At 44.1% G+C, this 19,897-nt stretch overlaps 2 protein-coding genes across 8 annotated transcripts in view; both read right to left on the reverse strand.

The window, feature by feature from the left end:
* The window catches only part of KIF13A (kinesin family member 13A), a 235,139-nt gene extending 223,749 nt beyond the window's left edge, over positions 1 to 11,390 (reverse strand). For 6 of the 7 annotated variants that reach the window (XM_030817363.1, XM_030817358.1, XM_030817362.1 and 3 more), the window contains exons 1-2: positions 11,265 to 11,390; positions 10,904 to 10,994 (exon numbers count right to left, since the gene is read on the reverse strand). In XM_030817363.1, the coding sequence (XP_030673223.1) occupies positions 10,904 to 10,994; positions 11,265 to 11,319 (146 nt within the window). In that variant the 5' untranslated portion in view covers positions 11,320 to 11,390. Of the gene's footprint in view, positions 1 to 10,903; positions 10,995 to 11,264 lie in introns of those variants that run through there. The other variant, XM_030817364.1, reaches the window with a different exon arrangement.
* A 4,814-nt stretch (positions 11,391 to 16,204) lies between these two features.
* On the reverse strand, positions 16,205 to 16,636 carry LOC100591412 (ubiquitin-conjugating enzyme E2 L3-like). The gene is made up of 2 exons (XM_004088742.3): positions 16,609 to 16,636; positions 16,205 to 16,512 (listed from the first exon to the last, which is right to left on the reverse strand). Exons 1-2 carry the CDS (start codon positions 16,634 to 16,636, stop codon positions 16,205 to 16,207), a joined length of 336 nt encoding a protein of 111 aa, XP_004088790.1.
* Between the last annotated feature and the right edge of the window lie 3,261 nt (positions 16,637 to 19,897).

Genomic DNA, 19,897 nt, shown 5'->3' on the forward strand with positions numbered 1-19,897 from the left:
ACATGGTGAAACCCTGTCTCTACTAAAAATATAAACAAATTAGCTGGGTGTGGTGGCGGGCGCCTGTAGTCCCAGCTACTCGGGAGGCTGAGGCAGGAGAATGGCGTGAACTTGGGAGGCAGAACTTGCAGTGAGCCGAGATCACGCCACTGCACTCCAGCCTGGGCAACAGAGCGAGACTCCTTCTCAAAAGAAAAGAAATGCACATTCCCAGGCTCCACCCTAGACTTACCAAATCAGAACCTGTCAGGGTGGGGCCCTCCAGGTGATTCTGATGCACATTCAAGTTTGAATACCACCCATCTTGTTACTACTGCCCATACAAAATCATTTTTACCATGTCGTCTCTCATACTTAAATATGGAAATTATCAACTTTTAGCTTCACTATAATGTAAGAGAATAGTTCATGTTGTCATACAATTGCAAAGATGTGTATTTTTGTGCTGGTAATCATGAGAAGAAATGCCTTTCAACTGGTAAGCCAAGGGCACTAAAATGTTTCATGAAGATGCTCTTATTTGTAATCTCTAAGAGAAACAACTGTAAGGCCTAAAAATATAGAAATGATTAAAAATTCAAGAGACTATATTCAATTATTAAAATTATAAATGTGAAAACTGACTATTTGTAGCATGACAAAATATAAGTGGGAGAAAAGCAAAACACAAAATTGCAACAGCAAATATTTGTATTATATGGGCAAGGGCAAAATAAAGGTAGAGGAAAAATAACTGATTTGTTTTTATTTGTTTTTTTAAATTTTTTTAAATTATACTTTAAGTTCTAGGGTACAGGTACACAACGTGCAGGTTTGTTACATATTGTATACATGTGCCATGTTGGTGTGCTGCACCCATTAACTCGTCATTCACATTAGGTATATCTCCTAATGCTTTCCCTCCCAGAATAACTGATTTGTTAAGCTTGGTAGGACAATGATTCTTTTTTGTTTCTGTCATGCTTCTTATAAAGTTACCTATGCAAAAACATTTTAGAGTGTATAACAATGCAACTTTTAAAAAAGGTACGATCGTGCTTTGACATGAAAAGTACATTGCAAGGATAATTTGATAAAATAGTCCTACTTGATCAATGACTCACTGAATTGTTAATCTCACAGTAACATGAAATTAACACAGGATTCAATCAAATGAGGGGGCTTGGACTGGTGAAGTATCGGGTCTTTCTAGTCCTGTGAGTCTAGGAGGATTGTCCTCTCTACTTTTCCTTTTTAATCTTAGATCTACAATCGAATATAAGAATTATACATTTTTCACAAATAAAATTTTACAAAGAGATGTGAAAACTTTGTTTTTATTTAGTTTTCACCTAATTGTTGAGTGGTAAAATACCAAATAAACTAATTTCCAAGGAGGAATTTCTTCTTAACATTTGCATGTCTAAATATCCAGAAATATTTTGTAGAGTGGTCTTTTTTGAAAAGATAACTCCTGGATCTTACATAAATCAACTCGTTTTAATACCTGTTTTCATCTAAATTTTAGCATTTCCATTACATCCTTTGTTGATAGCTCTGACATTAATAAACTGAATTTCTTATATGCCAAGGTACAAAGTAATCTCACTAAGTGTTTCGGAATGTCTTGTTTATTTCTCTGCTATTCTGTTTCCTTTGCAGGTAATATTCTGAAAATTTCTTTAAATTCTAAACATATAAACATCTTCTCTGCTCTTGTTCCAGGGAAGATCTGAGAAAGGGTAACTTTAGTTGGATTAGTCCAATAAACTGATATCTGCAGAATGTTTACTATTTGAGGGAAATTTGTTCCTGTAAATTTTCTTAAAAATATGAGTACATGGCATGTGCAATTTTATTGAAAATTGAAGACAATTCAAGTTTTCCACTATTTCTAGCTGGATTTTGCCACCGGAAGCTGAGTTAAGTAGTGGGGTGATAAACTAGCTATTTTGGTACTATTCTGAAAATATGTGAGACAAAAGATATAATAATATGGCATACACCTTTTTAAATGTTACACCAAATAACTTTTAACAGTGATGCAAAAAGTATGATTTTTAAAAATTTTCCAGCTGGGTATGGTGGCTCACGCCTGTAATCCCAGCACTCTGGGAGGCCAAGGAGGGTGGACCAGGAGGCCACTTGAGGCCAGGAGTTCGAGAACAGCCTGACCAATGCAGCAAAACCCCATGTCTACTAAAAATACAAAAATTAGCCGGGCGTGGTAGTGCACACCTATAGTCTCAGCTACTCGGAAGGCTGAGGCACAAGAATCGATTGCACCTGGGAGTCAGAGGTTGCAGTGAGCCCAGATTGTGCCACTGCACTCCAGCCTAGGCGACAGACCGAGACTCCATCTAAAAAAAAATTTCCAGCTTTTTATTAACAAACTATCCTTATGAATGTGGGTAACTGAGTTGTCTACAGTAGCTACTACTTTCAATTCTAGCATTTATCAATGTTCTTAAGAAAAAGAAAATTATTGCTTTTATTGTTGGAAGTTAAATAGAAAAGGGATTTGACAAAAGCTTTTAATAATAATAGTAACTGCAAAGAGAATTTACAAAATGCTTTTGGTGTGTAAGGCATTCTTGAATCTAAGTACTGAGAACACAAAGATAAATCATGTATAGTCCTTGCCCTGGAGAAACCTCAGAGTTTAGCTGAGATACAGTTATATCTGAGAAATGTCCTTAACATAAAATATACCAAAACAAACAAACAAAACAATGTGCTTTAGGGAGAAAACAAAAAGCAGACTATATGGAGAAAATTATCATTAATGTCCTCAGAGAAGATACCACAACCAAGAAACAAGAATAAGATGCTTTAAAAAAAAGAGAGACCAAAAAAAGAGTTCTTGAAAATTAAAAATGTGATAGCAGAAACAAAAAATTAAACATAAGGATTAAACATAAGGCTTGTAAGATATAGTGGAGGAAATCTCTCAAAAGGTAGGACAAAAAGACAAGAAGTAAAAAGTAAAAAGAAAAAATAAAACCATCAGAAGACCAGTTCAGGAAACCCCATGTCCTAATAGGTGTTCCAGAAAAAAAAAGAGAACAAAGAGAAAGTCTTATTAATGAACTAATTCAATAATTTTTTTTCAGAACTGAAAGATATGAGTTTCCAGCTCAAAAAGGCCCACTATTGTGATTTAACAAAAATAGGGAAAAAAATTCTAACAGATTCCAGAGGGGAATAAACTAGGTCACGTCAAAAGGATTAGAAACCCAAATAACTTCTCAACAGAAGCACTGAAAGATAAAAGACAGTGGAATAATGTCTTTAAAGTAGAATATGATACACAGTCACACTATCAATAAGGTGAGTAGGTAGAATTGAGATACTTTTCATAGTTTCAAAAAACTTCACCTTCCAATCATGCTTTCTTAGGAAACTACTGAAGGATGTGCTCTACAAAATGGAGGCAGGAAACCAAGAAGAAGGGAAGAAAAACAGAAAAATAGGAGATTCCACACAGAAGACAGGTCAAGGGAATCCCCTGAAGGATGGTGCGGGAAACCCCAGGGAGGCAACTGCTCCAAGCGGAGAGGGCTACCAGATCACAACAGAACACATAAGAAGGGCCAAGGAGAAATGTCTCTAAGAAGAGAAACTCCAGAGAGCACCTGGTATGTTTGAAAGTCTTGAAAAAAGATTTAGGGAAGCGGCAGAGAGTTCGGATGCTGAAGTAATAAGTACATAGAAAAAGAAGCAAAATAAAGAAAAATGAGGGAAAAAAGCAACAATCATTAACACCAGGCAAAACAAAAAGTTTTGTATGACAAGAATTCATGGAACAATTCATAGCTCAATGTCAACAATGTTCGGTACAGTCATATAAATAATGTCAACACTAAATATTGATCCAACCAAAATTACTATATTGGGAAAATAGGGAGCAGGTGGGAAGAATTTGGGGGTGAGGTGAGAATAAAGCAGAGAAAGAGAACAAAGAGAGCAAATAAAAAACTAGCATTACCAGCATGTTATTCAGAAATACGGCGGGAAATTCCAAAAGAATGAATTAAAACCACTAAAAGTGGTTGCCTCTGGGGAAAGAAATGAAGAGGGGGACTTTTTTTTTTTTTTAACACAGCCTTTATAAATTATATAACCACTTCACACTTTAAACTGTGTATACAGGTTAAAACAAAAACAAAAACAAAAACCCAGAGCCCAAGCTCTTACTAACTAAACCTATGTTTTTCAAAATATAAGTTTTGACTCATTAGTGGGTTGAGAAATAATTCGGTAAGACATAGCCATTATGTTTTTAATGAATTCTAACAGAAGGGGATAGAAAATAAAAGACATTGCATACAGTTAAGAGTATTTTTTCATGAACCTTTTAAATATACATATCCAGGTTCATAATGTAAAATTTATTTTTAACTGTTGACTGTCAACAAAATAATATAACCACTCTAAACTACACTGTATTATAATTACTTTTAGTTTTGTTTCTTTTTTCTTTTTTCTTTTTTTTTTTTTTTTGAGACGGAGTCTCGCTCTGTCGCCAGGCTGGAGTGCAGTGACATGATCTCGGCTCACTGCCACCTATGCTTCCCGGGTTCAAGTGATACTCCTGCCTCAGCCTCCCAAATAGCTGGGACTACAGGCGCATGCCACCACGCCCAGTTAACTTTTGTATTTTTAGTACAGACAGGGTTTCACCATGTTGGCCAGGATGGTCTGGATCTCTTGACCTAGTGATCCACCCACCTCGGCCTCCCACGGTGTTGGGATTACAGGCGTGAGCCACTGCACCTGGCCTGTTCATTTTTCTTAACACTTCTTACTATCATTCCCAATGTCTTAATTTTTGTTTTGTTTTGTTTTGTTTCTGTTTTTGTTTTTTTGAGTCAGGGTCTTACTTTATAACCCAGGCTGGAGTGCAGTAGTGTGATCTCAGCTCCCCGCAGCCTTGACCTCACAAGCTCAAACAATCCTCCCACCTCAGCCTCCCAAGTAGCTGGGACTACAGGTACATGCCATCACACCCAGCTGATTTTTGTATTTTTTTGTACAGACAGTGTTTCACCATGTTGCCCAGGCTGGTCTTGAACTCCTGAGCTCAAGCAATTCGCCCACTTTGGCCTCCCAAAGTGCTGGGATTACAGGCATGAGCCACGATGCCCAGCTCTAATGTCTTGTTTTTTAAAGTAAGATTTCACGCACCTTTATTTTAAAACAAATTGAAAATGTTGATAGCTAATGAAAATAGTCCATTATAACGCTCCTTAAAATCCCACTCATGTCATGCTGAAGAATGGTCACTCCTATATTAGTGAAACCTAAATTTTCTTTTTTTTTTTTTTTTTTTTTTTCCTGAGACGGAGTCTTGCTCTGTCGCCAGGCTGGAGTGCACTGGCGCGATCTTGGCTCACTGCAACCTCTGCCTCCCGGGTTCAAGCATTCCCCTGCCTCAGCCTCCCGAGTAGCTGGGACTATAGGCACACGCCACCACGCCAGGCTAATTTTTTGTATTTTAGTAGATATGGGGTTTCACAATGTTGGCCAGGATGATCTCTATCTCCTGACCTCGTGATCTGCCTGCCTCGGCCTCCCAAAGTGCTGGGATTACAGGCGTGAGTCACTGCGCCCGGCCTTATCCTTTGCTTTCTTACAATTAACTCTGTAATATGGGCAGAGAGAAGAATAACAACACAGAAAAGAGAATTCAAAGTCCCACAGGTGATTTTATAATGTGGAGTATTACTGCTTCTTAGGTGACTTATCTAATTATGTATGACTTTCACTAATATTTAAATTTCTGGTCTACAGAGACACAGGAGCCAAGGAACCATCCTAGAAGGCTTCAGAATGGTGGAGGAAGCCAGCTTAGAAATTAAAACTTGCAATATTTACAGACTGAATAGCCCTTATCCAAAATGCTTGGGACCAGAAGTTTTGGATTTTGAATTTTTCTTGAATTTGGAATATATGCATTATATACTTACCAACTGAGCATTCTTTTTTTTTTTTTTTTTTTTTTTTGAGACGGAGTTTCGCTCTTGTTGCTCAGGCTGGAGTGCAATGGCTCGATCTCAGCTCACTGCAACCTCCACCCCCTGGGTTCAAGCGATTCTCCTGCCTCAGCCTCCCAAGTAGCTGGGATTACAGGTGTGCACCACCACACCTGGCTAACTTTTGTATTTTTTTAGTAGAGACCAGGTTTCACCATGTTGGTCAGGCTGGTCTCAAACTCCTGACCTCAGGTGATCTGCTTGTCTTGGCCTCCCAAAGTGCTGAGATTACAGGTGTGAGCCACTGCGCCTGGCCCCCAGGAATTTGGAGCATTTTGGATTTCAGATGTTCAGATAGGGATACCGCTGGTGAATAAACTAGAAAATACATACAAAGCTTATTAAGAGGAAGCTTTTTTCCACTGACCCTCCCTCACACGATTTGCAAGGTGTATTGTTCATCATGCCATATGGAAAAAATGAACAGGAAGCTAAAAACTTTCATGCTCTTCTACTGAGAGCCCATATTTAGCCCAACATTTGATTTTTACACAGTAGGTTAGATATGCACTTTATTTTGGAGTCTTACCTTACAATTCACTTACATAAAATAATTAAGAACAAAAACTTCTGTAGAAAGCAAGTTCCACTATATTCTTTTCACAGCATAGCATCACTTCCTAAAAGTCACAGGGATCAGACCCGTAAGCCAACCACCTATATTTTAAAAACCATCACTACCATTCACACTGAATGTAAAAAAGAATGAGTAAGTCTTAATATGCTGGTATTGAAAGGGGGCCAGGCGCGGTGGCTCATGCCTGTAATCCCAGCACTTTGGGAGGCCGAGGCAGGCGGGTTACAAGATCAGGAGTTTGAGACCAGGCTGGCCAACATAGTGAAATCCCGTCTCTACTAAAAATACAAAAAAAATTAGCTGGGCTTGGTGGTGGCCGCCTGTAATCCCAGCTACTTGGGAGGCTGAGGCAGGAGAATCACTTGAACCCAGGAGGCGGAGGTTGCAGTGAGCCGAGATCACGCCACTGCACTCCAGCCCAGGTGACAGTGCGAGACTCCATCTCAAAAAAAAAAAAAAAAGAAAGCTACCAAAGATATTTCTTAAAAAATATATAAATAAGATACTTATTTGTGTATATAGTTGTATTAAAAATGCACATATATATGGAAAAAAAGGCATGAGAACTAAATGACAGTGGCTACCCAGTTTCCAAGAGGTGAAGAGATGGGCAAAGTAGGGATGACAGCAGGGGTGAAGAGGAAGACGTTTCACTGTGTATGTCACCCTTTTTACCAAGTTAGGGATTCTCATTCCATTGCTCCCTTCACCCCACTCCATCCCTTCACCCATACCCACCCCACTCCCAGAACTGTCTTACTTCTTCTTTTTTTTTTTTTTTTCGAGATACAGTCTCACTCTGTTGCCCAGGCGAGAGTGCAGTAGCACGATCTCAGCTCATGGCAACCTCCACCTCCAAGGTTCAGGCGATTCTCCTGCCTTAGGCTCCCGGGCAACTGGGATTATAGGTATGCACCACCACACTCAGCTAATTTTTATATTTTTAGGAGAGACAGGGTTTCATCATGTTGGCCAGGGTGGTCTCAAACTCCTGGCCTCAAGAGATCCGCCCACCCTCGCCTCCCAAAGTGCTGGGATTACAGGTCTGAGCTACCTCACCCAGCCCAGAACTACCTTGCTTCTGAATCGTACTCCACCCCCTCATCTCACACACATACAAGCATCCAGAAGCAACGTGTTGCAGGTATGCTTTCACTTTCATTGGCAAAGGACTCTCTCCTCGTCTTGCAAAAGTGAACCTATGCTCTCAGTATCCGTAAGACCACACAAACACCACCTGTCTTGGCAAGTTGCCAGGACCTTGGGTAGCATCCACAGCCCCTCCTCAAATGCTCCCATCACATTTGCTAAGCCCTTGCTAAGTGCCAGTATGCAGGAGCATGAGGCACAAAGAGAAGTAGGACAAGGTACCTACCTGCCTTCAGGGAGTTCACAGCCTCCAGGGAGAGAAAGAGGAAATAGAGAATTTCGAAATTATGTGGTTCATGAAATGGCAAAAGTATACACCAGCGTAATTTACCACGTTGTATTTTAAGTACATTTTCCTCTCCCTCCCCCTTCTCTCCAAGGTGAGTGACTCTGGGGTAGGTACTGGATCCACAAGTATCTTTGAATCCCCTATGCTGAGCATGGTACTGAAATGATCTGAACTTCATAAATGTCTCCTGGAGAGCAATGCAATGGTATTTTAAGAAACAAGTCCATGTGTCTTAATGTTTCAGAATGGTGATCAGTATACATATCAACTACTAACCTGGACTTATGCAATGTATTACAATACTAGAATTTCAGCAACAAAACAAACATCTTTAACCTCAGACATCCTCTGATCTTTTAGTCCTAGCTACACAGTCTTGGCTTTGGTTTTGTAAAACGGGGAAATAATGAAAGCTGACCCCATCTGTTTTTTTTTTCCTGGACGTCAATGCATTCTCACTTGTTTTTACTGGTAAGACTGAAAACTGTCACCCACTAACCTTCAATTTCTATCCATGGTTAATTCATTGGTAATTTCTTGCAACTTTCAGAAAAACAGTAATTCTCAATTTGACACAGGTTTGCCAATATGCATTTAAAGACCTCTTACACTTCAAACCTTGGACTTGTAGGTATGAAAAATAATAACATTCTCAGTATTCTACTCTTCACCTGCCCTGCCCTCAGCACTATCTAAAAACCAATGACAGAAATGAATTGCAAACATAGCATGAAGCATTGTTGCAATTAATCAACCCAGAGCCCAAGGGAGGAATTGTTTCTATTTTTAAATGCACTGTTACTTTAAGGGAAAAGTCTGTGGAGAAATATGAAACCAAGCTGCATAATGAAAATAAAAATGCATTTGGTGTCTTCATCTGTGCAAAGACAGTAATCCTAATGTACAAGGAGCACTGTTTTGTTGACTCCTCAGTTTATCTGTAAATGAAATGACCGGTAGCCAAGACAGAATCCCACAGAAAGCTCATCTGCTACTCAAAGAATTAGATCTGTCAGAAGGACAAAACACGAGAGTACCCATATTTCAATGCTATTTTTATAACTCCAGATAAGGGACTATCACAGTAAGTAAGCAGATGAATAGATTCCAAAATCACCCTTCAAATCTTTACCTCAAAGATCCTGATTAGTAACTACGTGGTTCAGCCCGAAAAATGATCAACTGATTACTTAGCATTTGGAACCAACTGTCCACAGTTATAGATTGTATCCAAATTCCACAAAATCAAATCTGTTTCTCTTCACAAATGACAACACTTCATGTCATTAAACAGTAGCTAACAGTCGCACTGCTCATGGTTAAGAGTGACAAGGAGCAGGTGCCAAGCCAGCAAGGAAAACAAGTAGCAGCTACACAACAGGAGCTAAAAAGTATTCTACCTGTTCCCCGAGACTGCTTTCAAGAATCTGACCCAACAGAATTTCTTCCCGAAACAATATCAGGGGGGTGCGGGGAGGGGACATTCGTTGGTGATATGGGCATTTAATTTAATCTGTAAATATTTAATGTACTCAGAGTTTACTTACTATCACCATGAAATATACTATACTATCTACACTGCTATAAATGCATCTAAAAATACATCCATTACTAAACATTCAATACAATGTACAATAAACACTACATTCAGCGTTAAACACAACATTTTTAAATATAGCTTAGCTATTTAATATCACCACCAGAATCTGCTAAAGGTAGCAGAATGTTTGCAAACTGGATAAAAACTGCTATGCTCAACACGAAAAGCAAAGAATCCCCAATCTTATCTCCTCATGATTTCTTTCCCCAAATTTGGCAAAACTGAGCTTGAACACCACACATTATAGAATGGAGGCATCGCTTCTCTAAGCAATAACGTCACAAACCCTGCTTCAGAGTCTCTCTTCAGTGAAAATCTCTGAAGAACGAAATTCACTAAATTGTATTCCATTGATCAACAGGTGATTCTTGGAAACACAAACTCATATTCATTTCCAAGGAAAATTAATATTGTAATCGCTCCCGCTTTTTCACATATATATATTTACAAGCTACTGCATTATTATATTGAATGAATTCCAACCGATTTCTTCGCAGAGGCTTACTAGAAAAATGCCAAATATTCAAATTATTTTGGGGCATTATCCCATACTGCTGCATGGAACAGAGCGGAATTAATAAGGATCCAACAGTTACCACTTTTCAAATGCAAATATGTTGCCATCTAGTAAATACAGCCCCTTTTTAAACATCCCTCAGTGTCTATACAGTTCAAGGCCCTACTTTTGTTTCTTTGAAAATCAAAATTCGCGCATTACATTGAGGCATTATCTCAACTCAGCAACAACTAAAATAGATATTAACTAGTCCAGCCTGAGTCTGCATCATACAAGAGTCTTGCTGTATTTTTTCCTCCCATTTTACACACACTGTCCCTAAACAATTCTGCCAAAGGAAACAAACGCTGCAGCGATGAAAAGGATCACGGACACTGGGTTCCACGAACAATGAGGTCGTGGGCTGGTCACCTGCCCGCCTCGGGCCTCAGTTTTCCTGTCTGTGAAATGTGACCGCTGGACGTATCACCTATGGGGTCCCATCCGGCCCTCTCCCTCCCGGGTGCCTCGCAGCCCGCCCGGGCTCAGCTGACTGGTGCTGTGGCCAGGGTGCCCTGCCTGCCGCCGCTCTAGAAGGAGGGGAAGGGGGGCGAGGGAGGAGAGGAACTTGGACTTGCAACAGCTTCAAACAGGAGCGGGCGACAAACTTGAAGCCATCCTCCTAACAATAGGAAAGAGCACTCCCATTTTCCTGGCTCAAACTTGCAGGACCCGCGAGGCTGGATCCTCCCAGCCGCCCTCTCGGAACCCGCTTTACCTTTCTCCCTGTTTGGTGTTAGAAGGAGGAGGATGCAGGACCGTTTGATTCCCTTCCATCTCCACCACGCACTTGGTGTTCAGTTCCAGTTCTGAAAGCACAGAAAGAAAGGGACGTTGCAAAGTCCAGCATCCGCGCCTCCAGCCCGCCCGCTCGCCAGCCAGCCGCGCCGCGCGGGGCTCCGTCCCTGGAGGCGGCCGAGCCTGGAGACGGCGCCCCGGGCACCACGGCCAACGCGGACACCGCCTCCGCCCCGGCCCCCCGGCCCCGGCCGCGCTCTCGACGTCCCGGCCCCGCAGTTTCTAAAGTTGCACCCGCCCTCAGCCCGAGCAGAAATAAAAAAGAGCGGAAAGCTCCTCACCTCGTCGGTTCATGGGCCGGACCCGGACGGCAACTTTTACCTTGGTATCCGACATGTTGGCTGCGCTCGCCCGGCCACTCGCCGCGCCCGCTCGGCCTTAGGCGGCCCCTCACGCGCGGCGCGGCCGCCGCCGCTCCGCCGTGAGCTCCGAGAGGCAGCGCCGAGGCGCGCGGGCCATCCCGGGGGAGCGCGAAGCGGGGCACGGCCGCGGCCCGGGGAGGGGCGGGCGCGCGGGGCGGGGCGGGGCGCGGCGGCGGCGGCGGCGGGCTGGGAGGAGGCCTCGCCGGCGGGCCCAAGCGCAGCTCTAGCCGCGCCGCCCCAGCCCAGACCGCAGCGCCGCGGCCCCTCGCGGCTGCCCGGGGCCCCGCGCCGCCATGTTCCGCGCCCGTCACCCGCCGGGGCTCGGGAGAGGCCGGACACGGCCACGCGCGGCGCCCTCTGGAGCGGCGGGACGGCAGTGAGGGGAGCGGCGAGCAGCGCGGCGCTTAGGGGAAGCTGGAGTCCAGGGCGGGACGCATTGTTTCCCCAGGGGACCTTCCAGGCCAAGCCTGCACCGGCGCCCGCGGGGCCCCCCCGCACACCGCCGTGAGCTCTAGCCGCCTTCTGGGGCCGCTGCCACCCGGAGCCCCGGGACGGCAGCAAGGACCACGGCTCGCCGCGCTGGGTGGGCAGGCCTTCCCTTCCGAGCCCCGGCACGCCGCCCTCTCTGTCCCACAAGGAGCCTGCAGCAGTATTTTAAGATCTCTGTGGTGAATAGAGACTAGAAATGAATCTGTGAATCCACCACTGAAACTGTATGTTTGTAAATAGTGCTCTCCCTTCCCTTCCCGGCCTCTCTTGTCGTGGGAGGGATGTCAAGTGGGCTGGGAGGGCCATTAACTCTTACATAAGAATTTAATAGCAATGGATTCTGTCATCCTGCCAAATGCAGACCTCGCTGCCAGGGCGGAACTGGGAGATTCTGATTTATTCTGTTTGGTTCAACAAGTGCTTAAGGGGCGCTCACCGAGTGCCAGGCATTTTGAAGCGTACAGAAGTCAAAAACCCAGAGTTTAGATCCAGGAATCTTTCGATTTTGCTTAAATCTAGAAATCCACTTATTGGAAGATGTATTGAGGTTTTACTGTGTGCAGGGTGCTGTTGAGGACACACAGAAACATGAATAGCATGATGCAGAGGCACACGCTAAGGTGGAAGAGAGGGCGTGGAGACTTATTATGCTAGACAGTGTGCGGCAGGTGCTAGGAGAGGCTCTGTCCGCCTCCAACCGGTGCCAAGCTATGGGCCTGATGTTAAGTGATACTACCATTGACCCTCGAACAACACGGGTTTGAACTGCATGAGTCCACTTACACGTGGCTTTTTTTCAACCAAAGTCTGATTGAAAATACGGTATTCGTGCTCTGGCACAGTGCCTTACGCCTGTAATCCCAACACTTTGGGAGGCCGAGGCGGGAGGATCACTTGAGGCCAGGAGTTCGAGACCAGCCTGGGCAATGTAAAGAAACCCCATTTCGCCAAATAAATAAATAAATAAATAAAATAGCCGGGCATGGTGGCATGTGCCTGTAGTCTCAGTTACTGGAGAGGCTGAGGTGGGAGGATCACTTGAGCCTGGAAGGTTGAGGCTGCATTGAGCCATGTTCACACCACTGCACTCTAGCCTAGGCAACAAAGCAAGACCTTGTCTCAAAAAAAAAAAAAAAGAGAGAAAAAAGAAAAGACAATATTTGGCAGGTCCAAAACGGAGAGATCCAACTTTTCTTATTTGTGGGCTCTGCAGAGCTGACTGTGGGACTTGAGTATGCATGGTTTTGTATGTTCCTGGAACCAGTCCCCTGTGTACACTGAAGGACAACTGCTTCAGCCCCATCTTATTGTAGAGCCAACTATCTCAGCCCACGTCTGAAGGGCCTATTGCATCTTTCCTCCTCTGCATTCCTACTGCTACAATCTCACTTTGCCTGTCCATTCACTTGTTCAACAAATGTGTTCTGAGCGCCCTACTGTGTTACAAACGGGGTTATAGGCTTTTGGCTACAGGCTCTCGGCTGCTGCTCAGAAAGAGGTGAAATTTCCAGCCCTCTGGGGCTAAGAATCTAGGTCTGTGCGTACCTCTTCACTTTTGGGCTACTGAGACATCCTCTTAACCCTCCTAGCTTTGCCTCCTCTGATCACTCCTAAATCCAGCTTCCAGACTGATTTTTCACAAAATTAAAATTTTATCCTTTAATCATGCGTGCTAGTCTATTGTTCAAAAAACTCTCAGGCCGGGCGCGGTGGCTCACGCCTGTAATCCCAGCACTTTGGGAGGCCAAGGTGGGCAGATCACCTGAGGTCGGGAGTCCGAGACCAGCCTGACCAACATGGATAAACCCCGTCTCCACTAAAAATACAAAATTAGCCAGGCATGGTGGCACATGCCTGTAATCTCAGCTACTCGGGAGGCTGAGGCAGGAGAATCGTTTGAACCTGGGAGACAGAGGTTGCTGTGAGCTGAGATCGCGTCATTGCACTACACCCTGGGCAACAAGAGCCAAACTCTGTCTCAAAAACAAATAAGCAAACAAACAAAAAACCTCTCTGTTTAATAGTACCTCCCACCATTCCTGAAATTCTTTATCCACGACCTTTTCACAAGCAATATACCATCCCTATGCTAAGCCATTGCTCTGGCAGTTTCTATCAATGGGAATTGCAGAGGGTTGAATTTGTAACTCCCAAAAAGGTATGTACAAGCCATAACCTCCAGTACCTGTGAATGTGACCTTATTTGGAAACAGGGTCTTGGCAGAAATAATTAAGTTAGGATGAGGCCATACTGGGTTAGGATGGGCCCTAAATCCAATGACTGGTGTCTTTTTTTTTTCTTTTTTTTTTGAGACAGAGTCTCGCTCTGTCGCCCAGGCTGGAGTGCAGTGGCATGATCTCAACTCACTGCAACCTCCGCTTCCAGGTTCAAGCGATTCTCCTGCCTCAGCCTCCCAAGCAGCTGGGACTACAGGCGTGTGCCATCATGCCCAGCTAATGTTTGTATTTTTAGTAGAGATGGGGTTTTGCCATGTTGCTCAGGCTGCTCTCGAACTTCTGACCTCAGGTGATCCGCCCACCTCGGCCTCCCAAAGTGTTGGGATTACAAGTGTGAGCCACCGTGCCTGGCCTGACTAGTGCGTTTATTAGAGAAAGGAGAGGGGGATTTGGATACACAGGGAGGAAGACCATGTGAAGATAGAGGCAGAGATAGGAGTGATGCAGCCACAAGCCAAGGAACACCAAGGTTTGCCAGGAGCCACCAGAAGCTAGGAGGAGGAAAGGAAGCCTCTGGAGGAAACACGGCTCTGCTGACACCTTGATTTGGGACTTCTAGCCACCAGAGCTCTGAGACACTAAATTTCTGTTGTCTTATGCCACCCATTTCATGGTCATTTGTTACAGTAGTCTTAAGAAACCAATACAGAGGCCAGGCGCAGTGGCTTATACCTGAAATCTCAGCACTTTGGGAGGCCAAGGTGGGAGGATCACTTGAGCCCAGGAGTTTGAGACCAGCCTGGGCAACATAGGGAGACTCTGTCTCTACAAAAAATAAAAAATTAGCCAGGCGTGATGGCATGTGCCTGTGGTCCCAGCTACTTGGGAGGCTGAAGCAGGGGGATTGCTAGAAAGCCTAGGTCAAGGCTGCAGTGAGCCATGATTGTACCACTGCACTGCAGCCTGGGCAGCAGGGTGAGACTCAAGTCTCAAAAAAAAAAAAGAGTGGAAGGAAGAAAGAAAGAATATACAAAATTTAATCAATCCCCTCTCTGTCTCATTTTCTCCTTCTCCCTCATTCTCTGCCAGATCATGAAAGCCTTGAGTGCCTAAGAAATTTCATGTTTATTGTAAAGGCAATAGGAACTGAACGAAGCATTTGGATTTGGAGCCAGGGATTAACATATTCAGAGCATTGATTCAGGGTAATTAATTTGGCAACACTGTATCCATCCAGAGGGCTATTGTAGTCATCCAGATGAGAGGTGATGATAGCCTGAACAAAGCCAATGATAGCACAAATGGAGCAGAAGGAACAGATGCAGAACTTACTGCAGCAAGAAAAGTGGAGCAATTTAGCAACCAATGGGATGTGAGGATTGAGGGAGGCGAAGGATTGCAAGTGACTGAGAAAAGGATTGGGAGGATGATGGCCCATAACACCATGAATAGATGAGAAGAATAGGTCTTACGGTGAGAGGGGCATGATTCATTTGGTGTTACAGGTTAAAAAACAGTTCCCATTGGTTCTTTGCAGAGTGACTCTTCTTTCTGCTTTCCTCACCCTTTCCAACTTTAAAGACCAGATTAGTCCTCACCTCTTCTATGAAGAGTTTACTAGTCTGGGCATGGTGGCTCATACCTGTAATCCCAGCATTTTGGGAGACTGAGGTTGGCGGATCACTTGAGTCCAGGAGTTCAAGACCAGCCTGGCCAACCCAGTGAATCTCTGTCTCTACTAAAAATACAAAACAATTATCTGGGCATGGTGGCACATGCCTGTAATCCCAGCTACTTGGGAAGCTGAGGCATAAGAATTGTTTGAACCCAGGAGACAAGAGGTTGCAGTGAGCCAGGATCATGCCACTGCACTCCAGCCTGGGTGACAGAGTAAGACTCTGTCTCAAAAATAAATAAATAAATAAATAAATAAATAAATGTTTACTAAACATTTCTTTTTTCTTTTCTTTTTTTTTTAGAACATCTTAAATTTTTAATCCTTTCTTTACAGGTTACCTAGACCACTTTTGATTAAGAAAACTGTAGAAAGTTAGTAACTGCCACAAGTGAACACCAGGCAGTGGCACGTGTCAATTTCTACAGAGTCCTGCTTTGCGGGGTGTCTGAATGCACTGCACGGGGTCTCTGCTCACACTTGCTGGAACCAATCGTGGCAGATTTTAGTCCGCAGGTCACTTTTCCCCATATTTCTTTGTAAACTCTTCAGCATTCTTACAGAATTTTTTACTGTCCGCTTCAGCTAGGTCAGCCCGAAGCGGGTGCTCGGGCTGGGGGTCGTTCACCAGTGCTATGAGGGGCTGGATTACTTGGTCGCTTTTGGTTGCTGGCTTCCAGTTTTCAGCACTAATTACCGGCAGACAGACCTGCCCCTTTTCGTGATAGATCTTTGTTTTAAATGTGATCTTCGGTGGTTTGAATGGGTACTCTGCTGGAAAGTTGATTTCGATTCTGAAGGCCCCCTTATCGTATGGAGGGTTGTAAGGAACAATAAGCCCTTGCCAAGTTTATATATTAGCTTCACCGACCTGGATGTTACAGAAATTTTTCATCCCACATTTGCGGATTTCTTCATGCTCCTTCATCAGCCTCCTGCTGGCCGCCATCTTGGATTTGGTGCTGCTCCTTCCCCAGAAAAAAACATTTCTTTTTCAAAACAGTTTAGCCTTACATCATTAGGAATTATGTCTTTTTAGAGTTTGAAGGTGCCTTGGGAGTCCTGTGGACCTTTTTGCAACAGCCCCCAAAGTGGCCACCCATTCTGTGCTTGGATTCTGCTGACAAAGTGCTCAAATTTGAAGAGAAGCTAAACTCAGTCAGGGAACTCCTCAAGTTCTTCGCCTAGGAAAGGCCTCCATGAAGAATCAGATTTGCATCCCTGGGCATTCCACCTAGTGACAGAAGTGCTTCCCACGCCAAATCTAACTCCCTTTTTTTTTTTTTTTTTGAGATGGAGTCTTGCTGTATCACCCAGGCTGGAGTGCAGTGGCGCAACCTCGGCTCACTGCAACCTCCACCTCCCAGCTTCAAGTGATTCTCCTGCCTCAGCCTCCTGAGTAGCTGGGATTACAGGCACACACCACCACACATGGTTAATTTTTTGTATTTTTAGTAGAGAAGGGGTTTCGCCATGTTGGCCAGGCTGGTCTCAAACTCCTGACCTCAAGTGATCGTCCTGCCTCAGCCTCCCAAAGTGCTGGGATTACAGGCATGAGCCACCATGCCCAGCCTCCAAATCTAACTCCTGCTATACCTGAAGCCCCTCAGATACTTGAGGCTGGCTTTCATGTCCTTCTGAAGACTTCCGTTCCCCTAGAACATGCTGTTCTGGTTACTGTCATAGTAAATCCCACCAAAATTTAGTGTCTTAAAACAACAACAATCTAGTGGTGTGTGCCTGTAGTCCCAGCTACTCGGGAGGGATGCAAGGACTTTTCTATCATGACAACAGGAAAGTTTGGGATGCTGGGGCAGTGTCCCATTCTGGATTCAGCGAGGAGAAGAAGCTCAGAGTGTGGGCCCACTGCATACAGGTAAAGGCCCATCAGAGAGCTGGCCCAGCCTGGCTAGAGGCCCTGGACTGGGGCTGAGGTATGGAAAGACCGGTGAGGCTTCCTTGACAGAACACTCTGGCCCAGCCATCAGCCATCCCTACAATGCCCACAGATCACCATATGCCAACGAATACAGCCATGCATAGTAGTCACTAAGAGGGCCCTGGTCTATGCTCCTTTGTCAGGAAGAGCTTGTTAGCATAGCTTTACTTTAGAAACTGGAAACACCATGGCTTCTGAGGAATTGGCAGACAACTGATAGATAACAAACATCCCAAGGACTCTGGAATCATCCCATTTCAGATGTAAGACTAAGTTCCAAAGTTATTTCAGTCAGAAGTAGCAGATCAGGCTGCCAGGCTGATCTAAAAATGGCTAATGTCTTAAGTCTGCAGAGAATCAAAGAATAATCAGAGAACAGACAAATACTTTTAAATAAGAGGCTTTCTATAAATCTAGTTTAACAACCATGAGTCAGCCTAGGCTAAGTTATGACATGGTGACCAACAACACTTGAATCTCAGTGGCTTACAAAAACCTTTATGCCCTACACGCATGACTTGTCCATCACAGCCTGCTTGTGGTTTTGCTTCTATCATTTTCTTTCTGAGTCCTAGGCTGACGAAACAGCCCCTAGCTGAGACAACGCTGGTTTTGTAACAGAAGGAAAGGAGAAGGTGGCAGACCACACAATAGCTCCTCAAGTTTTGCTCAGAAATGGTACACATTGGCTGGGCACAGTGGCTCACGCCTGTAATCCCAGCACTTTGGGAGGCCGAGGCGGGCAGATCACGAGGTCAGGAGTTTGAGACCAGCCTGGCTAACATGGAGAAACCTCGTCTCTACTAAAAATACAAAAAATTAGCCAAGCGTGGTGGCAGGTGCCTATAATCCCAGGCGTTTGGGAGGCTGAGGCAGGACAATCGCTTGAACCTGGGAGGTGGGTGTTGCAACAAGCCAAGACCATGCCACTGCATTCCAGCTTGGACAACAGAGCAAGACTCTGTCTCAAAAAAAAAAAAAAAAAAGAAAGGAATGGTACCTATCCCTTCTCAATTTTCATTGGACAAAGCAAGTCACACAGTCAAGCCAAGCATCAGTGGAACAGGAAAAAAGAATTCTCCCCCAGGGAGGGACTCCAAACCATTTATTACAAGAACATTTATATTTCACAACAGTTAACAGTAGATAACGTTTATTAAACACTGACTACTTACCAAGCATAGTTCCATTATTTAATCCTCACAATAACCCTATGAGGCAGAAACTATTATTGTCATCCTTCATTATAACTAACCGGTAAAAAGTAAAGAGACAATTTAAGCAACTTGCCCAAGGTCACATACCTGGGAAGTGATGGCCTTGGGATTTAAATGCAGGTCTTCAAAAACCACGGCTCTTACTTCCACACTGTGACTGCTTCAGATGTGTTTTCCGAAATAAAGCTGCTGAACTACATAATTGGAACATGCATGTGAGTGGTTTTTCTAAGGGTAATAATGGATTTGCCTTGACTCATCTCTATTTTTCTGGCACAAAAAATATAAGCAATATAAACAATACTAAATATTATGCTTTACAGTTCAATGCAATATGTAGTCTCCACAAAAGAGTTAGAAAATTTATGGGATATAGAAAAGATGATAATCCCGTTGACAGAAGTAAGGGGTAGGCCAGGCACGGTGGCTCATGCCTGTAATCCCAGAACGTTGGGAGGTTGAGGCGGGTGGATCACCTGAGGTCAGGAGTTCAAGACCAGCCTGGCCAACATGGTGAAACCCTGTCTCTACTAAAAATACAAAAATTAGCTGGGCATGGTGTTACACACCTGTAGTCTCAGCTACTCGGGAGGCTGAGGAAGGAGAATTGCTTGAACCCAGGAGGCAGAGGTTGCAGTGAGCTGAGATCATACCACTGCATTCAAGTCTGGGCGACAGAGCAAGACTCTGTGTCTGAAAAAAAAAAAAAAAAAGTAAGGAGTAAAGGAAATTGGGCTCAGAGAAGCAGAGTAGGAAAAACAGACTTTGATGTCAGACCCACTGTGGTTTGTTTTCCAGCCTCTATAACTTTTTTTTTTTTTTTTTTTTGAGGAAGGGTCTTACTCTGTTGCCTAGGGTGGAATGCCGTGGCACAATCTCAACTCACTGCAACCTCAACCTCCCAGGCTCAAGTGATCCTCCCACTTCAGCCTCCCGAGTACCTGAGACTACAAGTGTGTGCCAGTACACACAACTAATTTTTGTATTTTTTTGTAGAGACAGAGTTTTGCCATGTTGGCTGGTCTTGAACTCCTGAACTCAAGTCATCCACCCA

This window comes from Nomascus leucogenys, chromosome 8, assembly GCF_006542625.1.
Source record: "Nomascus leucogenys isolate Asia chromosome 8, Asia_NLE_v1, whole genome shotgun sequence".
Lineage (NCBI taxonomy): Eukaryota > Metazoa > Chordata > Mammalia > Primates > Hylobatidae > Nomascus > Nomascus leucogenys.